Source organism: Hyperolius riggenbachi, chromosome 2, assembly GCF_040937935.1.
Source record: "Hyperolius riggenbachi isolate aHypRig1 chromosome 2, aHypRig1.pri, whole genome shotgun sequence".
Classification (NCBI taxonomy): domain Eukaryota; kingdom Metazoa; phylum Chordata; class Amphibia; order Anura; family Hyperoliidae; genus Hyperolius; species Hyperolius riggenbachi.
Window position 1 is genome coordinate 242,065,081 of NC_090647.1, and position 10,369 is coordinate 242,075,449.

Consider the following 10,369-nt stretch of genomic DNA (forward strand, 5'->3'; position numbering starts at 1 on the left):
CTGGATTGCTCCTTAGTAACACAGTTCAAGGTAAAGCAGCAGTTGGGATGTCAGACTTTGCTGTACAGATTGTACACACACTGTACTGTAGTATAGCTCATGTAAAACCATATGACATGGGAAGCACAGTCATTGAGACTAATGGCCCATACTCACGGGCTACATTTCTGGCCTGTCGCTAGCCCACGCATACAACTGATGCGGCGGAAGCTGTCGCTGTTGTTCCTCACCCTGCCGGAAGCTCAAGGTATTCCCTGCTTGTTGCTGTCGCTAGTCCGCATACCAACGCGGACTAGCGACAGCAGCGTCGAGCGACGGTTCGGGGTGCGCCCCCATGTTGCGCCTCATACTCACGGGCGACCTGTCGCCGCAACACATGCGCGCCGCGTGTTGCGGCGACAATTGTAGCCCGTGAGTATGGGCCATTAGTCGCAGGAATGATTAGCAGGGACCAGAACTGAATACATTTTAGCTGCTGTGACTAGTCCCTAGTGATTCAGTTGCTCATGTAACATAGTCCAATATGTGAATGGTTACTCACTGATTTCAGCACTGCATGTCACATGATGCAAAGTGTTTTGCAAGAATGAGGGTGTATTCTCCACCATAGTAGGATAGGATAAGACCAGATATTAGCTCCAAAGTGAGGGAGGCCTAAGCTTGCTGCAAGTACTAGCTCCTCTTGCTTCGCATATAGCTTTGCTGCCTTGTGTGACAGCATTGTAAACTATTTTATGGTATAAATAGGATGCATGCAGTGGTTTAAGAAAACGGTATCTTGCATAACAGTATTAAACTGGTCCAGCAGACTAGTGTCACTGATGAGTAGTCCTCCTCTGTGTGTGTTTTCTGTTAAATCTTTTCTAAGTTTTTTTTAAAGCATATTTACTGTTTTCTGAATGTTATTTGCCATTTGTTTTCCAAAGTGGTATAAACATCAAAGTTCCAGTGCTTGCAAGTGGCCCTGACACAGTGACTGTACAGCCTTGGAAAGTAAAAGGTATGTCAATATGCTTTTGGTCATTACATTCTCTTTTATAGTACACTTTTTCATCTGCAATCTTTGTGTATCTTCACTATATGAAAAAAAGACCAGTGTGCGGAAGCCGCATCTGAACAATAGTGACCTGTCCTACATGGTGCATGACACAGAGAGGGTTTGCAATAGGGGGCATGTGGTGATAGACTGTGGCTGGGAAGGGGAGGTGTGGGTGACTTATGAAGGAACCTGGAAGGCCCCTGTGATAAGAAAAGCACAGGGATCTGTAGCCCCTACAGGGACTTGGATTGGGTACAAGCGAGTTAGCCCATAATTTTCAAAGTTACTCCTTGCTGCTGAAAGTAACTTTATAAGGTAGTATTTGCACCAATAGCAAAAACATAGATTCACAAAAAAAAAAAAACCTTTGTATCCAAGAGCTTTCAGGACATAACTAACTGATCCGTACAGCATTCAATGTAGACAGTAGACAGCAAACCCTGCACAGGACTGGGCCACTTACCAAAGGGTGCAGCTCACCAAAACTAAGTAGCAATATTGCAAGTAGAGAAAAAGCAGTAGTGCACACCCAGGTAAAACTTCACTTTTATTCCAGCAGCTTAAAAATCACAACAGCACATATTCAGGACAGATGCGCCACACTTTTGATGGCACAAAATGGCTGTAGACCTCTCACTGCCTGTACCTCTCTCCATGATGATGGAATATGTGCTGTTGTGACTTTTAAGCTGCTGATGAAGTTTTACCTGGATGTGCAATACCGCTTTTTCTCTACTTGGAATATAACTAACTAATCCGTGATTTAACCTCCGTGGCGGTAACCCTGAGTCAGGCTCCATATGGATAAAAGAAGCCAGGAGCAGTAATCACAAGCCCGTCTTGGGGTAGCCGCCGGGAGGTGTGCAGACGCAGTGTTGTGTTTCTAACTCACCACCCCCGGGATCACGGCCATGACAGCCATTCTTCTTCCAGTCCTCGGAGGCTCTCAATCCCTCGGGTGAGATCGCCGTTTGTTGTCATGATGACAGACAGCAATCTCACTATAGGGTACAGCGCCAACCGGAGGACGGAGGGGGAATTGCAGCGCTGGATCCCAGGGATGTGAGTCTGTGCAGTGGCTATCTCAGATCTCACTGCAGTATGATTTTTTTCCCTGCTTTTAGGGTCTAAACTCTGGAAATAATCATACCACCAGGGAGGTTAATAAGCCCCATTGGCTCAGAAACCTACGTAACACTGCAGACCTTGCCTAGAGTTATTAAAAAGCATTTCCTAACCATTAACAAAAGTTTTCAGCTTTCATCATGGTCAGACTGGATTGGACTTGCTGCAAGGCTGGTGAATTAGTGGGGCAGCACGGTGGCGTAGTGGTTAGCGCTTTCGTCTTGCAGCGCTGGGTCCCTGGTTCAAATCCCAGCCAGGTCAACCTCTGCAAGGAGTTTGTATGTTCTCCCCGTGTCTGCATGGGTTTCCTCCGGGCACTCCGGTTTCCTCCCACATCCCAAAAACATACAGATAAGTTAATTGGCTTCCGCCAAAATTGGCCCTAGACTACAACACGATACATACACATAGGACATATGACTCTGGTAGGGACTAGATTGTGAGCTCCTCTGAGGGACAGTGAGTGACAATACAATATATACTTTGTACAGCGCTGCGGAAGATGTTGTCGCTATATAAATACTAAATAATAATAAGAATAGTGTTTACCCTATTGTAATCATGTGGACACCTTGGATTCATTAGACATTTTTGACAGCAGGTGAGTACACACGACTGCTGTTTCACTAAGATTTTAGGTTTTACTGATTACTCATATCATCTAGTGTTCTTTCGTGTCGGAACCTTTGGAGATCAGGTTCTCTGTCCCAGCTAACATTTCTGTTGGCTATAAGGGTTGCCTATAAATAAAAAAAGTTTTAAACGAACAGGAAGAACACCAGAAATAATTAACTTCATACATCCCAAACCAGCTAAGTTTAAAATTAAGCCAAAATTTGGTCAGTCGTAGTTGAGTATATGGTGTGTTTGCATCTGTAGTGTGTGAAGATATGTGCCTGGAGTTACACTTTGACATAGAATTAACTCCAGTATTTTATATATGCGACTACAGCACATGCTCAGCATGTTGGGAAGTTAGCGTCTACATATTACTGAGGAAGGGCTCTCGCCCAAATACCGTTGTGACTGTAACTCTATTGCTCCGAATACACATATATTGCTTACGCCTTTTGAGTGCTGTGTCATTATTGAAGTTGTGACCACGTAGCAGGCTTGGCGTACCTACTGAGCACTGGCGGACGGTACAATGGTTATTTCCTGCTGGTGAGGACTACTTCATTGTCTACAGCTTCTACATATTATTGTTTACTTTTAAACCTCAACAAAAAAAACAGCATTTAGGAACATGGGAAATGCAGGATATTTTGTGTATAGTACTAATGATCACTTCTTTTTTTGCTTTTCCTCTGATTTTTAGATAAATATGTTTTGCAAGGATCCAGGTTTATTCCATCAGGTTATTATTATAGAGATCAATGGGTGTCTGGGAAATCCATTGTGTGGCAGTTTGAAAAGCCCTCTGACATCACGGAATGCTTACAAGGAAAAGTGGTTCATTTGTTTGGCGATTCTACAATAAGGCAGTGGTTTGAATATCTAACAGATTTTGTTCCAGGTAATTTCCTTGTCCATTTTCTCATTCTTTCCGCAGTGTTATCAAATGTCAAAGAGCACTCTATTTACTTTAACATCTTGTGTGTTTGTGATTTATGTCGGTCTGGTTAGTTTTACCTTGAGCTGTAGTAAGGTAAACATGTCATTTTATGAAAGGAAGCTGCAGTAGCCTACATGTTTAATGTGTAACTGATAGAAAATGTTGCATGTAAAATGTTTATGACAGTGTGAGCCTTGTTCAGTCTGAGCCAACACATGCTCTCATTTAAAGAGACTCCGTAACAAAAATTGCATCCTGTTTTTAATCATCCTACATGTTCCAAAAGCTATTCTAATGTGTTCTGGCTAACTGCAGCACTTTCTACTATGACAGTCTCTGTAATAAATCAATGTATCTTTCCCCTGTCAGACTTGTCGGCCTGTGTCTGGAAGGCTGCCAAGTTCTTCAGTGTTGTGGTTCTGCTATGAACTCACCCTTCCTGGCCCCTCTATGCATACTGCCTGTGTGTTATTTAGATAAGAGAGAAGAGAGAAGCTGCTCTAATCAGCTGGATAAATCGTCCTCTGAGCTGGCTGGGCTTTCACATACTGAGGAATTACAAACAAGGGCAAAGCTGTTTGCAGGAAGAAAAGAGCAGCCTGAAACTTCAGTGCATGGGGGAAAGAAACACACAAATGATCTCTTGAGATTCAAAAGGAATGCTGTATACAGCCTGCTTATGTATGGATGTATTTTCTATGTGTAGACATACTGTACATCAACCTACTTCCTGTTTTGGTGGCCATTTTGTTTGTTTACAAACAAACTTTTTAAAACTGTTTTTAACCACTTTTAATGCGGCGAGGAGCGGCGAAATTGTGACAGAGGGTAATAGGAGATGTCCCCTAACGCACTGGTATGTTTACTTTTGAGCGATTTTTACAATACAGATTCTCTTTAAGTTAGCATAGAAAGCCTTAAAAAATGGTTTTGAAACTGGTAAAATGACATTTTGCTATGGTACACTGAAGGACAGAGGTGACAACACTGGGAGTGGTACAGAGGTGGATACTAAAAGCACAAGGGAACAGAAGTGACACAGAAGGGGACACTGGAGGCACAGAGGAGGTACAGGGGACAGAGATGGCACAGTGTTTGGACTTTGAACGAACCTACAGTCCCTATCTCCTTTGTTAACCAGGGGCTACCTGTATATAGATTCCTACATTTATAAATAATTACACTATGACATAAGTAAACCAATCTGTGATGCAATTATAACATATTAGGCCTAAGGCCCATTTAAAAACCGGCGCTAGGCCGTGGCCATGCCCCCCTGCAACCTTCACACCCCCCGCACTGCTCTCTCTTTATCCCCGTTCAATTACCCGCGCATGCACAGGCCCGCCTCCTTAGACATATTGTTTAAAAGGAACCCAAGGTGAGAGACATATGGAGGCTGCCATAGTATCAGAGGCATTGGATCAACAGGAGGCAATGTTCACTGTTTGAAAGGAAATAAATATGGCAGCCTCCATATCTCTCTCACCTAGGGTTCCCTTTAAAAGTGAGTCTGATGTAACTCTGCTGTTTACACTGTGAAAAGTACTGTGTGCCACAGCTCAGGCAGAACCGTGTTTTTTTCCCCCTAGCTTCTAGTTTCCTCTAAACTTTCCCCTCCTTTTTGTGATGTTTAGTAGTATTACTCCCTTATCAGTGATCTGTATCTTGACTCAGTGCTCTCTACCTATCCTTTTTATTCCTGTCACAGCTTAGAAACTGAGCAGCAGCACTGGTTTGCATTTTCTGCCTTTTTAAATGGAGTTTGTTGCAAATAAAAAAACAGTGTTTTTTTTTTATTATCGTTTATATCAGTAAGAAAGAGTGATAAAGTAGTCAGCCTGAAGGCATGGTTAAGTTGATCGGTTCAATCGGTTACTGCAATGGGCCTGATTCTATTCACTTTTTCTCCTACGTTTTCTCATAGGTGATATTTCACATCCTCATCAATAAAATGCCCTTTAAGCCACCAAAAAGCAAGAAAATACTCTGAATAATTTTAGCAGTACTTTTTCACCTACTTTTTGGTACTTTTTCAATTGCAGAGTGCTGAAAAGTTATTTTATACAGAAGATGAAAATGACCTCCTATGAGAAAAGTAGGAGAAAAAGTGAATAGAGCACTAGCATGTAATGAAATCTTAAAGGACAACTGTAGCGAAAGGGATATGGTGGTTGCCATGCCGCAATAGCAGCATAGAGGGTGATATTTTGGCTGGGAACGCGAAGAATCACTCGCGTTCCCATGCCTGCCGGGTCCTGACGCCGAAACCGGAAGTGGTCGCCGCCGGGGACTGAAGCATCGCAGAGACACGGCGAGGGCACCGATCGGCTGCAGGGGGCTGAGGGAAGCCCCAGGTGAGTAAAACTAATTTTTTTTTTACTAGACTTAAGGTTCACTTTAAGCAATACCAGTTGCCTGGCAGTCCTGCTGATCCTCTGCCTGTAAAACATTTACCATAGACCCTGAACAAGCATGCAGCAGATCAGGTGTTTCTGACATCATTGTCAGATCTGACAAGATTAGCTGCATGCTTGCTTCTGGTGTTATTTAGACACTCCTGCTGTTAAATAGAGCAGCAGGGCTGCCAGGCAACTGGTATTGTGTAAAAGGAAATAAATATGGAAGGCCCCATATCACTCTCACTACAGTTATCCTTTAAAGTGACTGCAGGGAAATGGATCTGGAGGCTGACATATTTATTTATTTATTTTTAAAGGATGCTGATTGCCAGGCTGCCCTGCTGAACTTATGCCACAAATTGATCTGAATAGAGATTTAGGTATTATTATTATTAATAATAATTATTGTATTTATACAGCACCAATGTATTACACAGCAATGGACAATAAATACATACTATGGTACAAAGGATGGCAGACATAACGTAACAAGGTTATACAAGGCAAGATCATGCAAGTATGAGGTAGTAAAAGAAAAGGAGCACAATGATGTGGGCACAGGATTATGTAGAATACACTAGGGGAGACCCTGCCAAAGACTTACAAATTAAGGTATGTGTGTGTGTGTGGGGGGGGGGGGGGCGGATACACACTAGGTAGAGCCGAGGAATAAGTATTCAGCAGAGAGAGTTACTGCATGGTAGGGGATGGGTAGGCCATTTTGAAGAGGTGGGTTTTTAGGGCTTGCATAAAGAGACACTGAAGCGAGTAAAAAACTCGCTTCTTCTCTTATATTCAGCAGGAGCATGTGTGCCCCTGCTAAACCGCCGCTATTCCGCCACACAACGGGGGTCCCTTACCCCCCAATTCCCCCCCTGCCAAATCTACGACCAATTTGGTCCTAGATTTTGCTGCTCCTAGAGGCAGGGCCAACGGCTGCAGCCCTGCCTCACAGCGCCGTCTATCAGCGGCGCATCGCCGCCTCTCCCCCGCCCCTCTCAGTGAATGAAGACTGATAGGGGCGGGGGAGAGGCGGAGATACGCGCTGACAGACGCGCGTGAGGCAGGGCTGCAGCGGTTAGCCCTGCCTCAATGCGGAAGAGATCCCCGGCGAGGACGGAGGGGATTTGGGGGGTAAGGGACACCCGTTGTGCGGCGCGATAGCGGCGGTTTAGCAGGGGCACACATGCTCCTGAATATAAGAGAAGAAGCGAGTTTTATACTCGCTTCAGATTCTATGTGTTGAAGGAGGAGGTGAGTCTAATGGGCAGTGGAAGAAAGTTCCATAGGGTGGGAGCGGCTCTCGAGTAATCCTGCGGGTGCACATAGGAATGGGAAATGCGCAGGCAGTTAGGAAAAGGTAATTGAAGGGGGTATGTGATATAGACACTGTTTCAGCCAGAAAGATCAGCAGGACAGCTAGACAACTGGCATTGTTTAAAAGGAAATAAATATGGCAGCCTCCATATACCTCTCCCTACAAAGTCAGGTCAAGCTTTCATTACACATGTCTGTTGGGGATCTACGGTATAACAGTTGTACCTCAAAACATACACTTGAAGCCTACTTCTACCCTAAGATATTTTTTCTTGTATTTCAGAACTTAAACCTTTTGACCTGGGGAGCCCTAAGAATGTTGGCCCTTTCTTATCAATTGACGTTGATCATAATATAATGGTAAAATTCCGCTGCCATGGACCACCGATTCGCTTTTCTACTGTTTCAAGTAATGAGCTGCGCTATATTGCAAATGAATTGGATGGTATAGTTGGAGGGCACAACACTGTGGTAGCCATCACTATCTGGTCTCACTTCAGCACCTTTCCAGTGGAACTGTACATAAGACGTCTCAGGAACATAAGAGCAGCCATACTACGTTTGCTTGACCGCAGTCCAAACACTGCAATAATCATTCGCTCTGCCAACGTCCAGGAACTTGGACCTGAAGTGAGCTTGTTCAATAGTGACTGGTTTTCATTACAGCTTGACACTGTTATGAGGTCAATGTTTGCAGGTATTAAGATACATATTGTAGATGCCTGGGAGATGTCACTTGCCCATTATCTCCCACATGCCTTACACCCGGCTACCATTATTGTAAAGAATCAGATAGATGAGTTTTTGTCGGCAGTTTGCCCTAACTGACAGGAGTCATACATGTTTGCAAACTGTCCTACATTGAATAATTGGCTAAGGAGACAGAAGTTATTAGAGGGGCACTACGGCAAAAAATTGTAAAATTTAATATATGTGCAAACATAAAAAAATAAGAAGTATGTTTTTTTCCAGAGTAAAATGAGCCATAAATTACTTTTCTCCTATGTTGCTGTCACTTACAGTAGGTAGTAGAAATTTGACAGAAGCGACAGGTTTCGGACTAGTCCATCTCTTCATAGGGGATTATCAGCAAGGCTATTATTCTTTGTAAAGTTATTCCATAAAAAAAGATTTAAACAGTTGTGCTGGACAGCTTCCCTGCTCGCTGCACAGTTTTTTTGGCAGTTGGAAAGAGCAACTGCCATTCACTAAGTGCTTTTGAAAATAAATAAATCCCTGAGAATCCCCCCATGAAGAGTTGGACTAGTCCAAAACCTGTCACTTCTGTCAGATTTCTACTACCTACTGTAAGTGACGGAAACATAGGAGAAAAGTAATTTATGGCTCATTTTACTCTGGAAAAAATGTACTTCTTATTTGTCTATGTTAGCACATATTTTTCTTTTACAATTTTTCACCATAGTGCCTCTTTAACTACTTTACACAGTGGTGTTATACGCTTTCCTTTCCAAGGTATTTTTTTCCCAACTGTGTTGGGTTTGTGCTGAGAGTTTTTTATGCTTATATTTGCGTAGCACTTTTCTAAATTTAAGTTATTTGGCCAATTTTAGTATTTTGTTTTCATTTTTAAGATTTTGATCAAGAATAAATTATTGAAGCTGGGGAAATGCATTTTCCAGCCTACAAATAAAGCACCCAGCTAGGCTCTGGAAAAATGTAAATACAGGAGATTAAACTACTGTGGCATTTTGAAGTGAACACAGGCAAAGGTGAATATTTCACCTTAGTAGTGATGGACAGTGATGATCACTGAATTAAATCCAAATAGGTTTTATTCGGATTTCATCCAGGTAATTAAAACACCCGTGCATGTGGGCCAGAGGGGGGGGGGGGGTTATCTTACCCATCAGACGTCATATTTGATCCATCCCACGCGCCTCCCACGATGCGTTCCAAGTGTGTCACATGACTACAAACACTTCTTCCTTCAACCCGGAAGGAGGATGTGTTTGTAATCACGTGACTGCGGCTTGGAACGCTTCCTGGGAGGCGCCGAGGGACGGATCAAAGAAGACGTCTGATGGGTAAGGTTAACCCCCCCTCGCCCACCTGTACAGGTGATTTAATTAGCAGGATGAAATCCAAATAAAACCTATTCGGATTTCATCCAAATACGTTTTTTTGAGCATACCTGGTGATGGACATGTCTAGGAGAACTCATGGAGAATATAGTTGTTCGATCAGCAGATAGATTTGCAAAGCTCTGATTTGCTGTGATCACATCCTGCTTTATTTAGCACACGATCATGATTAGCAAATCAGAGGCTTACATATCTATCATCTGACCAAACATGCTTCTCCATGAGTTCTCCTAGACTTGACCATCACACACCTCAGCACTGAATTAAAAAAAAATGTCAATACACAATCTCTTCAAATTCATACCTCCACACTTTGGGTGAAGACCTGTGTAAAAGTATTTTACTGCCAAAACAAGATCTTTTCCTTAGTGTGATAGCAGTGATGGGAGCTGTCCATATTGCCTTTGTAAAGATGAGAGGAACTCTTGAGACAAGAAATGCTTGTGCTAAAGAGAGCATGTACAGAATGGAACAGTGTCTGCTCACTCAGACAGGCATCTGCTGGAAGAAAGTTGTTGTCTATAGTCTGAGCATATTCTCCTGAATGGCCAAGTACTACAACCCATCAAGCATTATTAATGTGAATAGGGATAACCCTGCCTAGGAGCACTCACAGAAAAGCAGGTGATTAGATTTATAAGGTTCTGATTTGCCGGTCAAGGTCATATGTTAAACCGTGAAGTCCTCACATCAAATTGGAAACTTACAAATCTTTCAGCTGATCAAACTGATCACATGCTTCTCCATGAGATCTCCTAGGCAAGGCCATACCTATGTGTTAACAGAGCTGCAGAGATACAGTGGGATGCGAAAGCTTGAGCAACCTTGT

General features: G+C 43.1%; 1 protein-coding gene across 3 annotated transcripts in view; it reads left to right on the forward strand.

The window, feature by feature from the left end:
* Positions 1-8,369, forward strand: part of NXPE3 (neurexophilin and PC-esterase domain family member 3) — a 41,681-nt gene extending 33,312 nt beyond the window's left edge. For all 3 annotated transcript variants that reach the window (XM_068265318.1, XM_068265316.1, XM_068265319.1), the window contains exons 4-6: positions 927-1,000; positions 3,483-3,680; positions 7,722-8,369. In XM_068265318.1, the coding sequence (XP_068121419.1) occupies positions 927-1,000; positions 3,483-3,680; positions 7,722-8,266 (817 nt within the window). In that variant the 3' untranslated portion in view covers positions 8,267-8,369. The remainder of the gene's footprint in view (positions 1-926; positions 1,001-3,482; positions 3,681-7,721) is intronic.
* The last annotated feature ends 2,000 nt before the right edge of the window (positions 8,370-10,369 follow it).